Genomic DNA, 19,272 nt, shown 5'->3' with positions numbered 1-19,272 from the left:
GTTTATCTAGCAGTACAGTGTGCTCTCTGTAAGTCAACCTTTGTGTGGGGAGGTTCTGGAGCGAGATTGAACCCAGAACATTGAGACACAAAGGGATAGGTGTGTTAAAGCAGAGCCCACAGCCAGTATTTAGCTCATTGCACAATCAGCAGAGCTATAATTTCCAGTTGGGAGTTAAATAGCAATTTTTTTTGTTCTTTACAGTTCATTTTCAACATCTACAGGGCGTCATCTATAAAAAAGTGGGACAAGTGCTTTGTTTTTACTCAGGTAACCTAGCTCCTATATCATTACAGTGTGTCAGCCTGAGAATCATTCCACTGCCTCAATCTATTCTCCAAGGGCAGAGAGTAAAGATATAAAAACTACCAAAATAAGAGGCTTGTGGTTTATGTTGTAGTAATTTAGGAATCATACATTATATTTTCCCAGTTAGAGAATTGTTTCCATCATTGTAATTAGGTATCGCTGCAAAATGGATGTAATAACAATACTCTAGAGAGTTACAGGTTACAACCTACTGAGGTGTCCAGATACTTTAGGTAGTTGGTAGTGAATCACAAACTGGAATTTGATAGACGGATTCAAATAGCATCATCAGCCTAGAGTTTCTAATCCAGTGCAAGATGTTGGAAAGTTGGGTTAAGGAAAAGGCTTCTACTGTATATACAGCACCTTCCAGATTATCCCAAAGCATTTTAGATTAGATTAGTTTCATTTAGATTCCCTACAGTGTGGAAACAGGCCCTTTGGCCCAACCAGTCCACACTGACCTTCCAAAGAGTAACCCACCCAGGCCCATTTCCCTCTGACTAATGCACCTAACACGATGGGTAGTTTAGCATGGCCAATTCACCTGACCTGCACATCTTTGGACTGTGGGAGGAAACCCACGCAGACACGGGGAGAATGTGCAAACTCCACCTTTAGAGTGTGGTTACAATTGTTGCATAGTTAACTGTAAAACATTTGGGGAAGGGATGGCTTAGTGGTATGAAGGCTAGACTGTTAATCCAGAGACCCAGGTAATGTTCTGGGGACCCAGGTTCAAATCCCATAAATGGCAGATGGGTGAAATTTGAATTCAATAAAAAAATCTGGAATTAAGATGACCACAAATCCATCAATTGTCAGAAAAAATACTGATTAGGTTCACCAATGCCCTTTAGGAAAGGAGTGGTTATCCTTATCCGGTCTGGTCTACATGCGACTTCAGATCCACGGCAATGTGGTTGACTCAATTGCCTTCTGGACAAATAGGGATGGGCAATAAATAATTCAGGCCACAGCTAGAGATGGGATAGGTTTCTCAGTGGGAGATTGCCCATTGGTGGGAAACGTTGCACTCGATATGCTGCTTCAAGATTTCTCTCCTGTAAGCTCTGGGAGGTCTGAAGCATCTAGAAATTGCCAAAAGGCAGCTACTGGTATTATAGCAGTCTGAAAACTATAGTGAAGACTCACCATTCATTGGAGATGTGATATCAGAAAGGTTTGTGATTGTGGAAAATAAAGTAATGCGGGCTGTGCTCTAGGGTAAATGGGAAGTGAATACATTGAAGATGATGATCCTACTGTCAGAGACCTGTGATCAGGATTTGAAGTGAAGAACTGAAATATTGTATGAGAGAGTGATTTATATAATCACATAATTCCTCTGATACAAGCATTTATAGGACCTACAGAGAGGGAGGGCAATCCTATCCATGACTCAAGAGTAAAGTTGCAGGAGCATTCTACCTCAATAATGCAGCCCCAATAGTGAAGAGGCATCACCCAACACTCAGTCAATACAGCTTTTGAAGGGAGAACCCCACAAGCTTAAGTCAGACAGTAACAGAATTTATAGAGACAACTATAGAGCATTAAAACACATTAGCATTGGTACCTATTCAAAGAATGGATGACAGGCACAACACATAAGCAACACTTAAGAATGTGTGCATGTTTGTGGAGGCAGTGGTGTGTTTATGATCATGGAACAAGAATAGGCCCTTTGGGCCTGCTCTGCCATTCGATAAGCTCATGGATGAACAGATTTTAATCTCAACTCTACATTCCTGCACACACCCAATAATCTCAGTGTAGCTGTAATGTAACTTCACCAGCAATCCAGCACCCCAGGCTCCTGTTCAGGGCACACTGTTAATTTGCACCATGGCAAGTAGTAAAATTTGATCTCTGAAAAACCTATCTGGTTCACTAATATTCTGTCAGAAAGGAAATCCACCATCCTTACCAGTTCTAGGCTACATGGGACTCCAGACTAACAGCAATGTAATTGACTCTGAACTGCCTTCTGGGCAATTTGCGATGGCCAATAAATTCTAGCTTAGCAAGCATTACCCACAACTCAGTGATTTGTTTAAATAAAAACCCTAGAAAATGGTGGATAGCTAAACACTGAGCACAATACTTTACTGCATGAGATTTAATTGCTTTTAGCCCATTCAAGTGCCTTTGAAACCCCAGAAGTGGCAATTGTAATGTGCGAGTACTTGAAAATAAGTAGTGACACACTCGTGAGTAAGGATGCTCTCTTCAGCTGTTTTCTTAGAGATGCTTGAAAGAGACTAGGCCTATACAATAGCTTTCCATATTCCTATTAGCATCTGAGGCAATATGATTGAAATTCCAGTCAAGTATCAAAAATCCAAAGGACTGTCACCATTTCTTCAGTCTCCTCTGTGTCTTGGTACTATCACCCATTCATTGTTCTTGCCTTCTATATTTGGGATTGATGACCAAAGATAATAACTAATAAATAGGGAATTCTTTACCCAGAGAAAAGTTGGAATGTGCTCCCACAGAGTAGTTTGAGGCAGATAGCATGAAATGCCTTCTGAGGGAAAGTAAGTGCATGAAAGAGAAAGCAATATTATCACATGCTGACTGGGTTAGATGGAGGATGACGTGGAGTATTAGTGATAATGACAGACTAGTTAGGTTAAAATGGTCTCTTTCTATGCAATAAATTTTATAGGCAGCCATATTCACCTTTTGTCTGTCCATAACATTAGCATCGAGGCAAAGGCAATCTGAATGAAATTCCAGTCAGGTATCAAAAATCCAAAAGGACTGTCACCATTTCTGGTGGCTGGCTGACAGAAGGCAGAGAGTGGTTGCAGATGGAAAGTATTCTGCCTGGAGGACAGCATTGAGTGGGGTCCCACAGGGCTCTGTTCTTTGGACTCTGCTCTTTGTAGTTTTCATAAATGACTTTGAGGTGGTTGAGGGGTGGGTTAGTAAATTTGCAGATGACGCAAAGGTTGGAGGTGTCGTCGATAGTATAGAGGGCTACTGCAGGCTGCATCATGACATAGACAGGATGCAGAGTTGGGCTGAGAAATGGCAGATGGAGTTCAACCTGGATCAATGTGAAGTGATGCATTTTAGAAGGTCGAACTCAAATGCTGAATATAGGATTAAAGACAGGATTCTTGGCAGTGTGGAGGAACAGAGGGATCTGGGTATGCAAGTCCATAGATCCCTCAAAGTTGCCACCCAAGTGGATAGGGTTGTTAAGAAAGCATGTGGTGTTTCGGCTTTCATGAACAGGGGGATCGAGTTTAAGAACCGCAAGGTTTTGCTGCAGCTCTACAAGTCCCTGGTGAGACCACACGTGGAATATTGCGTCCAGTTCTGGTCGCTCTATTATAGGAAAGATACAGAGGCTTTGGAGAGAGTGCAAAGAAGGTTTACCAGGATGCTTCCTGGACTGGAGGGCTTACCTAATGAAGGAAGGTTGAATAAGCTTGGACTTTTCTCTCCAGAGAGGAGGAGGAAGAGAGGTGACCTGATCGAGGTGTACAAAATAATGAGAGGAATAGATAGAGTCAATAGGCAGAGACTTTTCCCCAGGGCAGGATGGACTGGTACAAGTTGTCATAGTTTGAAGATATTATGTATAAAGGAGACGTCAGAGGTAGGTTCTTTATGCAGAGAGTTGTGAATGCATGGAATGCGTTGCCAACTGTGGTGGTGGAAGCAGAGTCATTGGGGACATTTAAGTGACTGCTGGACATGCACATGGATAGCAGTGAGTTGAGGGGTGTGTAAGTTACTGTATTTTACATTAGAATTAAACCTTGGCACAACATCGTGGGCCAAACGGCCTGTTCTGTGCTGTACTTTTCTATGTTCTACATCTACGTTCTAACATCACTGTCGCCATCTAGCTTAGCGTCCCCATACTTTATCTCAAAAAACACATCTTGTATTGGAAATCGCTCAGTTGCTTGAATGTATGCTGATATCATTGTAGGTAATGGTACTTTGCCTCCCCACATTTCTCACTTGTCCAGCGTGCCACATGTGCAGTCATTGTGCAATCAGATAACTCTAGAATTTTTTTTGTCAGATCAAATCTGTACTTTATGGGATTATGATCAATGCCTTCAGCCATTTTTCTGCTGGCTGCTCCCTGCTCTCAATTGACAGGGGTGCATAAAAACTGAATATTTTCCAGGTTGAAGTGAGCAACATCTGTGCACATCTGTCCTCGTATCCTTAGGAATGCTGTGTACTCCCAGAGAGGAGAAGCTTGGCTCCTCATGTTTGCATTACAATCAGGAGATTTTAATCTAATAGAAGATTAACAGGCTCACCAATAGTCAGCTGTACTCAAGGATAGGTACCTCCGATACTGCTCTGTAACAAGGCAATTTATACACTGCCAGGGCAGCCAATTTTATCCCGTGGAGAAAGCAATTAGATTCTACTCCTCTTCTGCCAGAAAGTATGCCCAGTTAAGAAACAACATGTTGGGAATCAAGTGCACAAAACACACAAGTTCTAATACCTTCAGAAAAATAAATTCTAGTATATGTCTGGAAGGTCATTAACGGTTTACATCAACAGTACTAGACCACACAAGCATTTCACTAAAGAATTTATGCAAACAGTTAATATAGAACATTCATTTAAGAAAATCCATCTTACTTGCCTGGAAACTCCAGACAATATCTAGATGAATGCAGAAGAAGTGGAAATTAAAACAAAGTAAGACAGAGACTATTTACAATATTTTGGACAAAGAATGATTTCAGCACAGGCTGGTTGAAGACTTGAACAAAACTAAAATCCGATAATAAGTGGCACTTTGTTTCACCACAAAGAGTTTCACATGCTGTTAAATCTGATTAACAAAGGTAATTCTTTCCAGGAGAAGGGGAGTGGTTGAATTAATATAACACTGAGAGACAGTGCCATGGTGACTGACAAATATTGAAAGGTTAAACTCAGCCCTGATCCAATAGTGCAAAAGAAACTTTGCATGGTGTGCCTTGCAAACGTTTTCTTAAAAGACACTTTTGTAAAGAACAAAAACAAAATAACACTTTATTTATTAAAAAAACGGTATCTTCTAGCTTGCTCACAGACATTTTTGAATGGCTGTGAATTGACGGGCAGCTCTATTGGTAGTCTTGGTGCCTCTGTCACCAAGTTCCAAGTTGTACTCCAGCTCTGGAGAACAACAACTAAATTGTTCCCTGGGACGAGGGGTTGTCTTATGATGAGGCTGAGTAAATTGGGTAAGCAAAAGTGAGGACTGCAGATGCTGGAAACCAGAGTTTAGATCAGAGTGGTGCTGGAAAAGCACAGGAGGTCAGGCTGCTCAGATGCTGCCTGATCTGCTGTGCTTTTCCAGCACCACTCTAATCTAAACCCCGAGTAAATTGGGTGCATATTCTCTGGAGTCTAGATGAACAAGAGCCTCTCCTATTGAAACATACAAAGGTCTGAAGGGATGAATGGGGTAGATGCTGAGAGATTATATTGAGTGATATCACCCTGCCATAGGAAAGATATTATTAAATTGGGGAGGGTGCAGAAAAGACCTACAAGGATGTTACCAGGACTAGAGGGTTTGAGTTATAAGGAGAAATTGGATAAGCCTGGACTTTTTTCCCCCCTAGGAGGTTGAGATGTGACCCTAAGAGGTTTATAAAATCATGAGATGCACAGATGAAGTGATTGGTAAAGATCTTTTCCCTCGGGTAGGGGAGCTCAAAACTGGAGGGCATTATTTTTAAGAGGAGAGGAGAAAGATTTAAAAAGGGAGCTGAGAGGCAATTTCTTCACACAAAGGGTATGTGGAATGAACTGAGAGGAAGTGATAAATGTTGTAAGTGTACCTGCATCTAAAAATTTTTGGATAGGTAATGAATAGGAAGTGTCTAGACGGATAGGGACTAAATGCAGGCAAGTGGGACGAGTGTGGTTTGGGAAATTTGGTTGGCATGGACGAGTTGGACCAAAGGGACTGCTGCCATGCTGTATGACTCAGATTCTATCACCACTGATGAAGGGCTTTTGTCCAAAGCCTAGATTTTCCTTCTCTTCAAATGCTGCCTGACCTGCTGTCCTTTTCCAGCACCACTCCAATCTTGACTCTGATCTCCAACATCTGCAGTACCCACTTCTGCCTTCTATAATCACTGGTCAGGGAATCTGAAATATGGGGGCAAAGCCTCAGGATAAGAGTGTAACCATTTGGGATGGAGATGGGGAGAAAGTACTTAATTGAAAAGGTTGTGCATCTTTGGAATTCTCCATCCCCAAGGGTAGGACCTGCTGCTCTTACTCCTTCTGTTCTCATGATCTAGGGATCCATGCTGACACTCCAGTGCAGTACTGAGGGAGTGCTGCACTGTCAACGATGGTACAAGTTGGAGAAGTCTTTAAAGAGAGCGCCCTCTCAGGTGGACTCAAATGATCAAGGGACTTGTTTGAAGGGAATTACTACTGGCATTTGTCCCTCAAATTAACATCACAGAAACTGATGATCTGGTTATTATTGCATTACTGTTCATGGGAGTTTTCTTTCTGCTTGAAAATTAGACCATGAGATGTAGGAGCAGAAGCTGGCTGTTTGGCCCAGGGCTGATCTGATAATCCTCAACTCCACACTCCTGCCTTTACCCCATAACAACTAATCCTGCCACCGATGAAACATTTGTCAATCTCCACCTTGAATAACCTCAATGGCCCAGTCTCCGCAGCCCTCTATGGAGAAGAATTCCACAGATTCACTAACCTCCGAGAACAAACTCATCTGTCTTAAATGGACCACTCCTTACTGAGTTTATACCCGGAGGCCCTAGACTGGCCTATAAGCGGAAGCAACTGCTCCCAATCTAAATTAGCTCCAATAGTGACTGGACTTCGACAGTCCTTCACTGGCTGAAAGGTGCTTCGAGACATCCAAATGGTCAAAAGAATCAAATAAATGCAAGGCTATTTTTGGCAGTTGGCAATCATACATGGTCTTTGCATAGTCATAAACAACTCATTTAAACATCCATTTACAGTGTGCTGCTACAATATAGAACGAACAGGTTTTTAATCAAAGTACTGTAGGAAAGCTACCATGCTGCTCCTTTTGCTATTTTCTTTAGCTCACTTCTAATTGCCCCCTCTTTCCTGTTGGAATACAAAATCCTCATGCTCATCTGAGGTCCGTCCATTCAATGCAAACCCAAACCATTGTGAATCAATCTGTAACGCCAACCTAAACCAACCGATTTACTGGTAGTATCACAGTTTGGAAGGCTCCGTTTACTGCCCAATGTTATGGTCTTCACAGCAAAGTCCAGCCTCTTCTGCACATAATACCTACCCATTTACTTTTGCTTCCTTCCCTTGCCCAGGTTTTTGCAGTTAATGGACTTTGCTGCCACACAGCTTATAGCTTGAGATTTCATTTTGCATAGTGAGGGCACAGATTTCCTTCTCTCTGTTGTGGTTCTGTTCGCCGAGCTGGGAATTTGTGTTGCAAACATTTTGTCCCCTGTCTAGGTGACATCCTCTGTGCTTGGGAGCCTTCTGTGATGTTTCTTCCGGCATTTATAGTGGCCTGTCTCTGCCGCTTCCGGTTGTCAGTTCCAGCTGTCCGCTGTAGTGGCCGGTATATTGGGTCCAGGTCGATGTGTTTGTTGATCGAATCTGTGGATGAGTGCCATGCCTCTAGGAATTCCCTGACTGTTCTGTTTGGCTTGCCCTGTAATAGTAGTGTTGTCCCAGTCAAATTCATGTTGCTTGTCATCTGCGTGTGTGGCTACTAAGGATAGCTGGTCATGTCGTTTCATGGCTAGTTGGTGTTCATGGATGCGGATCGGTAGCTGTCTTCCTGTTTGTCCTATGTAGTGTTTTGTGCAGTCCTTGCATGGGATTTTGTACACTACATTGGTTTTGCTCATGTTGGGTATCGGGTCCTTTGTCCTGGTGAGTTGTTGTCTGAGAGTGGCTGTTGGTTTGTGCTCTGTTATGAGTCCTAGTGGTCGCAGTAGTCTGGCTGTCAGTTCAGAAATGCTCCTGATGTATGGTAGTGTGGCTAGTCCTTTGGGTTGCGGCATGTCCTCGTGCCGTTGTCTTTCCCTTAGGCATCTGTCGATGAAATTGCGGGGTGTCCGTTTTTGGCAAATACATTGTATAGGTGTTCTTCTTCCTCTTTTTGCAGTTCTGGTGTGCTGCAGTGTGTTGTGGCCTTTTTGAATAGTGTCTTGATGTAACTTTGTTTGTGTGTGTTGGGGTGGTTGCTTTCATAGTTCAACTCCCATTCCTAGACGTGATGGTACAGAGAACACCGAACGGCGAATTCAGCACAAAGGTATACAGGAAAGCCACACACACAGACCAAGTCCAAAACGACATGACCAGCTATCCTTTGTAGCCACACACGCAGATGACAAGCAACATGAATTCGACTGGGACAACACTACTATTACAGGGCAAGCCAAACAGAGAACAGCCAGGGAATTCCTAGAGGCATGGCACTTATCCACAGATTCTATCAATAAGCACATCGACCTGGACCCAATATACCGACCACTGCAGCGGACAGCTGGAACTGACAACTGGAAGCGGCAGTGACAAGCCACTACAAATGCCAGAGGAAACATCACAGAAGCGCTTCACAGGAGGCTCCCAAGCACTGAGGATGTCACCTAGACAGGGGACGAAATGTTTGCAACACAAAATTCCCAGCTCGGCGAACAGAACCACAACAACGAGCACCCGAGCTACAAGTCTTCTCACAAACTTTGATTTCCTTCTCTCGCCTGGCAGTTTGTGGTCTGGAATGTTTGCCCTTACTCATGTGAGAGTGACTGTCAGATTCTGTTAGGTTTCTGCTAACTTTTATTTATACACAGAACGTAACGCTGTTTTCCAAGGTACACCTCTCACCGGTACAGAGGACTCCATTCTCTCTTCAGCCTCATGATATATATTATTCTTTTATCATCTTATCCATCTGCATTATACTATTGTTACAGCCAGTGTCCAAGGTTCAACCTAGGCTCTTCTTTGTAACTGTTAACAACTGCTACTCTACTCGAGTCTTTTGAACCACTGACCCTGCAGAAAAGCTTCTTACCAGCTAGCTACAGTTAAAATCTTTTCAGGAACTTTGCCATTATAAAGCTTCACTGCACTCAGTTTTAAGCACAGAGCACAGTTAAGAGTTTAAATAATTGCAAGGATCCAACTTAAAAGTTAACTGTAAAAGAATTTGTTTCAGTGTATCATTGCAGCAGTATTTGCACTAGAAAGTTCAGCTGGACCCAATGCTACACTGACTGACCACACAGTTCAACCACGTGATTTTGACAGAATTCAGGCCAAGTGCAGCACAGTTCGGATAGGAAACTGGCGCAATATATTTTTAAAAACTTGTTAGTTTTTTTTTCTGTTGTCACAAGGCATCTTTTTATGAACTAGCTTTCCCATCCTACTCAAACTCTTCCCCAGAGCTTCATTAAGTATGGATTCCAAATGTCCTTCTAGTCTTTACCATCTCCTACAATCTTCAGTCTTTAAACAGCCAGCACTAGATGTAATCCAATCACACCTTTTCAATTTACTTCCTGTGTGGTTTACCACCTTAGTCATGTCCCATACTATCAGGCTTAATCCACTGCCCAAATCTGAAAGCAAATCCAAAATGACTCATTGCACCAGTGGAAAGTTTTCACTCAAGTTCAGCTCCTAAAATAGCCTCAACCGAATACTCAGCAAATACAACATTACACAAGCTGACAAGAGGTAGTTTGTTCATTTCCATACTTGTTTTTCTAAAAAAAAAGACAGACGTTTGAGAGTTCTTACTGTTTTCACTTACATGGGTTTCATATCAGAGTCAATAGATGTGGAGCCACTTTTCCAGTTCCACATCTATTGACTCTGGCTTCCAGCAGCTGCAGTCCTTTGGTCTTATGTCTACAAAATGAAAAAAGTTCCTTTCCTCACCCCATCACTTCCACAATCAAATCTCAAAACCATACTTTCATTTCTGGTAATCGTCCCTACCAGAATGCAGAGACCTGAAGGACTGATTATTTCAGTTACAAGATCTGCCAACTGCATTAAAATGTAGGTGAGAGTAATAAATAGATAAATTCATAAAATCTTTTCAGGGTGATACACGCTATAACTGTGTTTGTTAAAATAGAAAAAACAAGGAGTTTGCAATATTTAACCAGGTACAAATACTAAACAAGTTATACATCTGCTACCCTTTCTGAATTTTTTTTGGGATTATCAAATTCAAATAAATTTTCTTTCACATTCTCTACCAAAGTAGAATGGGGAATAAACCTCACACTGGAAACTGAGATTAGATCAAACTCCACAAAATGGAACCGACTCAAAACATTCTGTTGCTGGCATGTGCAGGCAGAATTGCCAATATATGCTCCAACTAACAAGTGTTGTAGAAAATTCTTTACACCCAAACCTTCCTCTGGTCCCCAATCTTGCTTTTCCCTCCTTCACCCAGCCTACAATTCATGTACCAATTGCTGGGACGAATCCCTCTGTCTATTACGGGGTCATTCAAGAGAGCAGAGTAATCCAGTACATTAGCTGAGATCAGGATCAACAGAAAGTGAATGGTGCTTGTGCTGCGCTGATAGGGACACTATCTCTGGATCAGGAGGTCAAGGTTCAAATCCCACCTGCTCAAGAGATGTCTAAGAACATCTCTGAACAAGTTGATTCAAACCAATAGAACCGAGAGATGTTTTAAACTGGGATCGATGAAAAGTTTTTTTAAAAATGAAGATTAAATGGCTACAAAAGGGGATTTGATGAAAAGTGAAACTGGAGGAGTGAATAGAGGGGGTGGGTAAAGAAAGCAGAATATGCTGAGAGAAGAGTGCACATTAAAAAGGAGTGTGTGCAAATGAAAACACAGAGCAGGTCAAGAGGATAGACTGCCACCTGCCACACTTCCATCGTTGTAAGAGGAGTCTCAATACCCTCATTATGGCGCAAGATCCATCTGCTAGATTTAGTGATAGATATAGGACAGATGTCAGAGGTAGTTTCTTTACTCAGAGTAGTAAGGGCATGGAAAGCTTTTCCTGCAACGGTAGTAGACTCGCCAACTTTAAGTACATTTTAGTCATTGGACAAGCATATGGACGTACGCGGAATAGTGTAGGTTAGAGGCTTCAGATTGGTATGACAGGTCGGTGCAACATCAAGGGCCGAAGGGCCTGTACTGTGCTGTTATATTCTATGTTCTATGGCACTGCCACTATCCATATTCCTGGCAGGGATCCACAGGGGCCACTTGGTCTGGCTGGGCTGGAGTGCAGTAGTCGTCTCATGGAAGAGGCTCTCATCTTACATTCTTGTTTTAACCACTTGTTATCAAGCAATAAACTACAAGTTACAATAAACATAAGTTACATAGAGATTATTAGGGAAACTTCCACAAGTCTTCCTCCTTCTACATCCAATGTTGTTCATTCCCCACCTGACTCCATGTAAAATCATGCTAAGCAATTCTTAATACATTGCTCAGCATTAAGCCTTTCATGCCTTTACACACAAGGACAGTTTAGCCCGTAAGATCGAAAGACATAGGAGCAGAAATTAGGCCAATCAGCCCATCATGTCTGCTCCACCATTCAATCATGGCTGATAAGTTTCTCAACCCCAGTCTCTCACCTTTCCCCCAATAACCCTCAACAATCAAGAACTTATCTATCTCAGTCTTAAACATACTCAATGACCTGGCCTCCACAGCCTTTTGTGGCAATGAATTTCATTGATTCACTCTGCGGTTGAAGAAGTTTCTCCATATCTCAGTTCTAAAAGGTCTTCCCTTTACTCTGAGGCTGTACCGTCACGTCCTAGTCTCTCTTACCAATGGAAACACCTTCCCAGCATCTACTCTGTCCAGGCCATTCAGTATTCTGCCTGCTTCAATTAGATCTCCTGTCATCCTTCTAAACTCCATGAGTATAAACCCAGCTTTTCATTCCTCCGACCTCATTTGCTCTCCCTTAAGCCTTTGGCATCATTGACGTGGCTCCTGGATCCAGCTTCTGACATCACTTCATTCTGGCAAAAGATTCACAGGTCCATCCTGCAGCACGGAGTTCTTTATTTGACTAAAAACCCTTTCGTTTTGGGGAAAGGAAAGGGCAATCAGCACATCAGGAAGAGCAACATAGTTTTTCTGCCTTGCACGCATGAAGTACACACTTCGATCAGGATATGGGATCATTTGCAACTTTGCTGGCACCATGTAAAATTTATTTGAAATCAACATGACAAAAGCTCTGAGCATTTACAACGGTTTGCTTTAGCTGTGATGACTGCATCACATAAAAATGCAGTATTTCCTGGTACACTTGGTACTGCAGTAACTTCATCTTCAAAAACATACTAAATAAATTTAACAGTTAGGTCACTTCCTGTGTACTTTATTTGGAAAAGGCTATGAATCAATTTCAGCACCAGTAGATTTTAGCAACCACATATGAAATATTAATAGGAAGTCACAGCAGATTTCCTACACTAACAGACTGACGACACTTCAGAAGCAATTCATTATCTACAAAGTGCATTGAGACCCCCAGTGGTCATGAAAAATGTTATATTCTTTTTTAGAACTTTACGCTCAGATTCTGACCAAAGTCTGCATTTGTAAAAAGTGGCACCCCCAGCAAAACACAGGTTCATAGAGTTTGCACTTGGAGTGGTGTCCATATTAACACAGCACAGTGTGAAAGAGTTATTTTTAAGGCAATCTCTGATCTCTGGCAACTTTATAAAAGCTTTAATTGTTGTTCTCCTTAATAATGCAAACTTGCTGTCAGAACCAGGGCCCCATGCATACTCAGTGGTAGTGCTTTAATTTTATATGCAGAGTACTATTTACATACTTCAGTGTTACTGAGATCTTGCTGCCTTGTACAGTAGTCAGGCAGTGACATTCCAACTGTGGTGATGTGCAGGAACTTGGGGTGCCTGTGTTCTCACAGATCAAGGGACAGACTTTGTGTCTTTATTTTTCTGGTGGCGAGGACTCATGGAGGTGGTAGGGGAGTGATCCAAACATTGTCTTTTCTTTTGGCTGTTTCTTTTATTTCACCTTTTGTTTTTAATCCTGTCATTGGTTTACAAAGCTAGCATTGGAGAATGGCAACTTTGTACACTTTTCACTGTACTCATGTTTTTTTATACTCAATGAAATATAAATCTAAGAAGTCATCAAAATAAAAGACCATCAACATACATCCTCATGTGAATCATTCATTAGGGAGCAAAACAAATGTTTCCATTACTGATGACAATAAAGGCGAAAGTTTAATATATCCTCAAGCCTTTTTACATATTTGCACAGCTAATTGAAAGTTGCCTGCACATTTTTCTTCATAAAATTTAGCACACAAAAGAGATGTTGGAGGTTAGAGACCTTAACACTTTGTATATGAACATTTTACTGACAACTTTTGTTTATACAACTTTCAGAAACATGCACCACAATGAAGGATGTCAAACAATGCCCACTAGATGATTTTCAAAACTTGACCGAGATTCGGGTTTGTGGAATCTCAATAACAGACACAGACAGGCTAAGAAGGTTCAATGTGTGTGGGTGTGTGTGTGGGGCCAGTTCACAATGGCCTGACACATCACTGGAAAGGCTCTTAATTCTACTTATTGGCAAGAAGCTAATCTTTTAGACTTTGTATAAAGAGTTGCTGAGCATTTTGTTTTCTTGCTTGACAATACCTTAAACCCAGTAAATGGGCCCAAGTGTTTTCACAGGATAAGAAAGAAAACACCATGTAGGTAGACATTAGGACAGGCGACCAAAGTTGTATCAGAGGTAACTTTAAAAGAAATGCCTTAGAATAAGAGAGCTTATGAACTAGATAGTTATGACAATGGAAGGCTTTAGAAAAGGTCCTACGATATTTTTGTAGACTTCATAACATTTGGAAGTTTCTGTATCAAACCAGGTACCTCGGACATCATAATGATTCTTCAACATCAGCAATAAATAACGTTTGCCACCCAACCCTAGGAGGGCAACGCCTAAAGCTCTAGTGACACCAGCAGAATCCAAATATCAAAATAACAGGAAGGCAATGAAGTTTACATTCATTAATTGTTGTTCTTTGCAATTTGTCTCCAGACTCATCATCAAAATGTCACTCAGTAACATTCACTCACTTCTGGAAGAAATCATACAATGCATTAAATTGTCACAAGTAATCCAGTCAACATGTTGTAATCAAACAAAACTTTGAAAGTATGATTGAAAGTACAAAAGAATCAAGTTTTGAGAGGTCATAGTGGCACATGAATGAGGAAATAAAAAAAGTGTGGTAGGAGACAAACGGTAAGGGAGGGGAGACAAATAAAAAGAACGCACGAGAGAAAAGGGAAAAAACACGAGTGTACATTAGAAAGGACAGAGAATGAGAATGCACACAAACAAAATAAGCTGAGTGTGTGCAAGGCGATAAAGTGCAAGATTGGAAATTAATGATTAAGCGAGGGAAGACAAAAAGAATGAAGAGAATACTAGTAAAAGTAGTTTATTAAAAAAAAGTGTCATACTCATCCGCAAATGGTAACTATTTCTCTCCACAGATGCTGCCACATCTGACGACTTACCCCAGTATTCGGTTTATGTTACAAGTCTCGAGAAAGTTTGTTTTCTTATTTTCGCCAGTGAACAGTGTCAGGGGATTTTAATTTAGTAACATTTCTCATGATAGAACAGTTTATGCTTACTTTTATGGGACACAGTCATCGTGGATGCTTTGGTGTGCATAACACTAATATTAGATGATGAAAGATCTGAACCAAGTTACATGTTGTTCTGAATCACCGTATTGCTTGCAGGAAGTTGCATCATTTGGATATTGAAGGCCACAAAAGAACAAATAAAGCATTCAGTTCTCTTCCTACACGCGTATAATTCACACAAAATACACAAAGTAGGACAATAAACACTAGTGCCACAATTAATCCATCATTGAATAATATGTATTGCAATTTTGATGGCAAAACTGCCAGCTCCACCAACACTTTGTATACCAGAAGGAACAGTCAATGCACTGAGTAAAAGTGCCAATTGGGCCCGAGAGTGCTACAAATGTTGAGTTCTAACAATAGTATTCCACAACACCTATGGAATGGTGAAGGTTTTGTATTGGACTAGCAACTCAAATTTATAGATCATGCACTATATCATGGACTGCCACCAATTAAGCTGCTGTTGTTACAACAGTCAAACCAGTTCATTCAGCTCCTTTAGTGAAAGGAATTTGGTACCTTGACACAACTCCACTCCTGGATAAGGTCCCTGAAGCTATTCAGTTGTACATTTACAATGAAATAGCCCTTTGCTGCATCCTCAGAGCGCAGCCTTGCCAACTTCAACAGCATCCTGAAAATACATACTGTTTTTAAATTGGCTGGGTTATTTGGGAGGGAAGTCTAGGTGGAACAGGTGCAGGGAACAGGGTTAGGGAAATGCTGTTGTTTAATTAAAAAAAACATTTGATTCACAAGACCGGGCAGATCTCATGGGAAGAGTCTAGTTTAGAGTGGTGCTGGAAAAGCAAATCACAGCCGGTCAGGCAGCATCCGAGAAGCAGGAAAATCGACGTTTTGAGCAAAAGCCCTCCATCAGGAATGAATCTCATGGGAAACTTGTTCAGCAGACACAGGAAGACATAGCAAACTCACATGCTAGCTTTCATCCTGAACGACATTGCACCACTTACACTGAAAAGTACTGCAGTCACCATGGCATTCAACTCAATGCCCTCAGCTATTTACAATCTACATTAATGACTTACATGAAGCTGTACAAAGTATCCAAGTTTGGTGATGATACACATCTAGGTGGGAATGTAAGCTGAGAGCAGGACATGGAGACTCCAAAGAAATATTGACTAGCTAAGAGAATGGTTAACAAGGTAATAAAATGGCATAAAATGAGGAAGGAGGCAGTCATTCACTTGTAAGGATAGAGAAGCAGTGCATTTAAAATGCCAAACTTGTGAAATTTTGATGTTTTGAGAGACTTGTGCACACTTGTAGAAACATCAGAACAAGCAATTACACTTGCAAATAGAATATTGGCATTTCTTGTTTGGAGATGGGTGGTGTAGACAGGAGTGGACACCCAAGGCCCTGCTAAATGTGTCTGAAAAATCCAATGTAATTTCATCCACCATACAATAGGCCCAGTCATAAACACAAGATTACAGAATTCCTAACACACTCGTAAGATCACAACCAAATCAAAGGCAGAACTGAACTTACTTTATCAACACAGGCAACAGCAAATAGTCAGGCTAGGATTCCACTACCTTTTTTTGCACCCTGCCTCACTAGAATATCCTTTTACTGAGAAGTTCCTAAGGAAATTCCTTACTAAGTTACAAACCACTGGGTCACAATGCCAGGTTGTTGGAGGTGGGTGGGGGGTGTCAAGGGAGGATTGAGGAAGAAGCAGGAGGTTCTCAACTTGAAATTATAGAATTGTTCTTGATATTCTCTCGTTTCCCTGACATCCCCTGGTAGCTTTCATAAGTGGGCAGCACTGAATATAGATCAAGAACCCTGCTCTCTTCCTACAGTTTCTTCAAAGATATGCCACTTCAAAACATTCCAAAATAACAAACAATACTTTCCACTAAGAGCCTTGACATTGGGATTGAAATCGACTGCAGATTTTAACCCTTTCCTGGTGGTGGCGGCTTGGGTTGGAGGGGGGAGTGGATGGGATGAATTGACACTGCACAGATCTTGGTTAGTAAAACCAAAAGTGCAAAAGCTGGACATCTGAAACAAAACAAAGTGCTGAAGAAACTCAGCAGATTTGGTAGCATTTGTGGAGAGGGGAAACTGAATTAAATGTTTTGTGACCAGTGGCTGGACTTCAGTGACAGCACTGAGAGGGGGCACTGGACTTAAAATGTTCAGTTTGCTCTCTCCGCAATATTTTCCCTGGAGTGTTGGAGGCTGAGGGGTGACCTTACTGAGGTTTATAAAATTATGAGGGGCATGGATAGGATAAATAGGCAAGGTATTTTCCCTGAGTGGGGGAGTCCAGAACTAGAGGGCATATGTTTAGGGTGAAAGGGAAAACAATTTACAAGGGACCCAAGAGACAACATTTTCTCCCAGAGGGTTGGAGCGTGTATGGAATGAGCTGCCAGAGGAAGTGGGTGAAGGCTGGTACAATTGCAACATTTAAAAGGCATCTGGATGGGTATATGAATAGGAAAGGTTCAAAGGCATATGGTCCAAGTGCTGGCAATTGGGACTAGATTAGCTGAGGATATCTGGTCGGCCATGGACGAGTTAGACAGAAGGGATTGTTTCCGTGCTGCACATCGCTATGACGCTAAATGCTGCCAGAGACTTGAGTTTCTCCAGCAATGTCTGTGCTTGCTTCAAATTTCTATTGGGGGGTGGGGTGGGAGCGAAGAGAGGTTGGCATATGTTGGAATTGGGCAAACAGTTTTCCAAATTCTCCTACAAAACCGACATTTGGTGGTATGCAACAGTACAATAAATCTACATTTTTTGAAAAAAAGTATGTTAGAAAAGCTGAAATTACATCAATGTTCAAAATATAAATTTCTATAAAATTGATCCTGGTCAGGGCCTTTTAAAGACCTGGCTCCCTCCCCTCATTTAACTAACTACGGGTAAACCTACCGTTCAGATGTAAAGACAGACAAAAGCAGTTTCAGGGGCCAGTGTGATCGAGGTGGCCCCTTTAAGAAGGATGGCGTCATTGTGCTGCTGTGTTTTATGTTAATAACCTTCACGTCACCTTATTGACTAATCCCAACTATCCAATACCAACAAAATCAGCTGTTTTCACAATGGATTGACAGCAAGTCCGGTTTACAACAAACTGAGATATACAATAAGAGTAACAAATGCAATACTCTGCACAGAAGACTCACAATTATAGCGTGCAGAATCCCTCACTTTTTTCTTAAAAAAATGACAATAGTTAATCCGTTTCCGAGTTAACATCCCTCTGGGGAAAAGCAGATGGTTACATATTCAAACACACGCTTACATACATCAATGTCCATTTCAGGTCGATACTATACAAGGGACTGGCAAAACAAGGCTTACATAATACACTGAAATAGTGCTCTTATATACAATCTAAGCGGGAGTTAAGTCACAGCGATAACAGTTTAGGAGGAGGAAATGCGGTAGGTATTGTTCAGTGGGAATCATGAATATCTTTCCGCAGGAACAAATTATCTGCTCAAACTCCAAAAGGAAACAAACTGAAAGGATAATAAGGTCCAACAGCAAAAGCACTAAATACCTGACAACAACTGCAGCCTCAAGTAACAAGCGTTGTAATAAGAAAAGCTGACCTATAATACAAGGAAAGATGTCACAGTGAGGGAGGGGAAGAGATACTTACCTGCCTTCTCTCTGTCTCTGTCTCTGTTTCTGTCTCTCTCTTCCCGTGTTTGTCAAGTATTTTTTGCAGTCACTTTGTAAACAAGATGAAAACCAAAATTTTCAAAAGAAACTACACGGGCTGTTCAAGTGAGGTAGAACACATCTGCGAATACAGCAGGGAGGGGAGGAGTAGAGTACTGACTGCTTGTGTATTTTGTTTTCTTAAAAAAAGACGTTCGTTCTTCTCAGAAGAAAGCCTTCCCCCCCCCCAGCCAGTGCCGCTGTTATTTTGCACCCAGTTGGTCCCGCGGACTGTATCAGATTTTGGAATTGACTGAACAGCTGATCGGGGGCGGGGCCTCTTTGTGACGTTATCACCATCACCCCGCCAATCAGCGTCCAACTCACCCATCCCCACGTGACCTTGCAATTGCAATTTCTTTCCCTTGAAGGGAGATTATGCGTAAATCCAGGATCATGTCTGATGTCACTTTCATTGAGACCTCGCAGGTTTTTAAAATGCAAGCGTCAGTGTGGAAACAGTGCTTTTTATATATTTTTTAA

General features: G+C 41.6%; 1 protein-coding gene across 7 annotated transcripts in view; it reads right to left on the bottom strand.

Moving 5' to 3' along the window:
• Nucleotides 1-19,023, bottom strand: part of LOC140462885 (tumor protein p53-inducible nuclear protein 2-like) — a 47,198-nt gene extending 28,175 nt beyond the window's left edge. For 2 of the 7 annotated variants that reach the window (XM_072556306.1, XM_072556313.1), the window contains exons 1-2: nucleotides 18,728-19,023; nucleotides 18,246-18,322 (exon numbers count right to left, since the gene is read on the bottom strand). In XM_072556306.1, the coding sequence (XP_072412407.1) occupies nucleotides 18,246-18,318 (73 nt within the window). In that variant the 5' untranslated portion in view covers nucleotides 18,319-18,322; nucleotides 18,728-19,023. Of the gene's footprint in view, nucleotides 1-14,925; nucleotides 15,124-17,991; nucleotides 18,061-18,245; nucleotides 18,323-18,727 lie in introns of those variants that run through there. The other 5 variants (XM_072556307.1, XM_072556308.1, XM_072556310.1 and 2 more) reach the window with 5 other exon arrangements.
• Nucleotides 19,024-19,272: the final 249 nt, after the last annotated feature.

The sequence above is a fragment of the Chiloscyllium punctatum genome, chromosome 37 (assembly GCF_047496795.1).
Source record: "Chiloscyllium punctatum isolate Juve2018m chromosome 37, sChiPun1.3, whole genome shotgun sequence".
Taxonomy (NCBI): Eukaryota; Metazoa; Chordata; class Chondrichthyes; order Orectolobiformes; family Hemiscylliidae; genus Chiloscyllium; species Chiloscyllium punctatum.
This window is presented reverse-complemented; position numbering and strand designations above follow the sequence as displayed.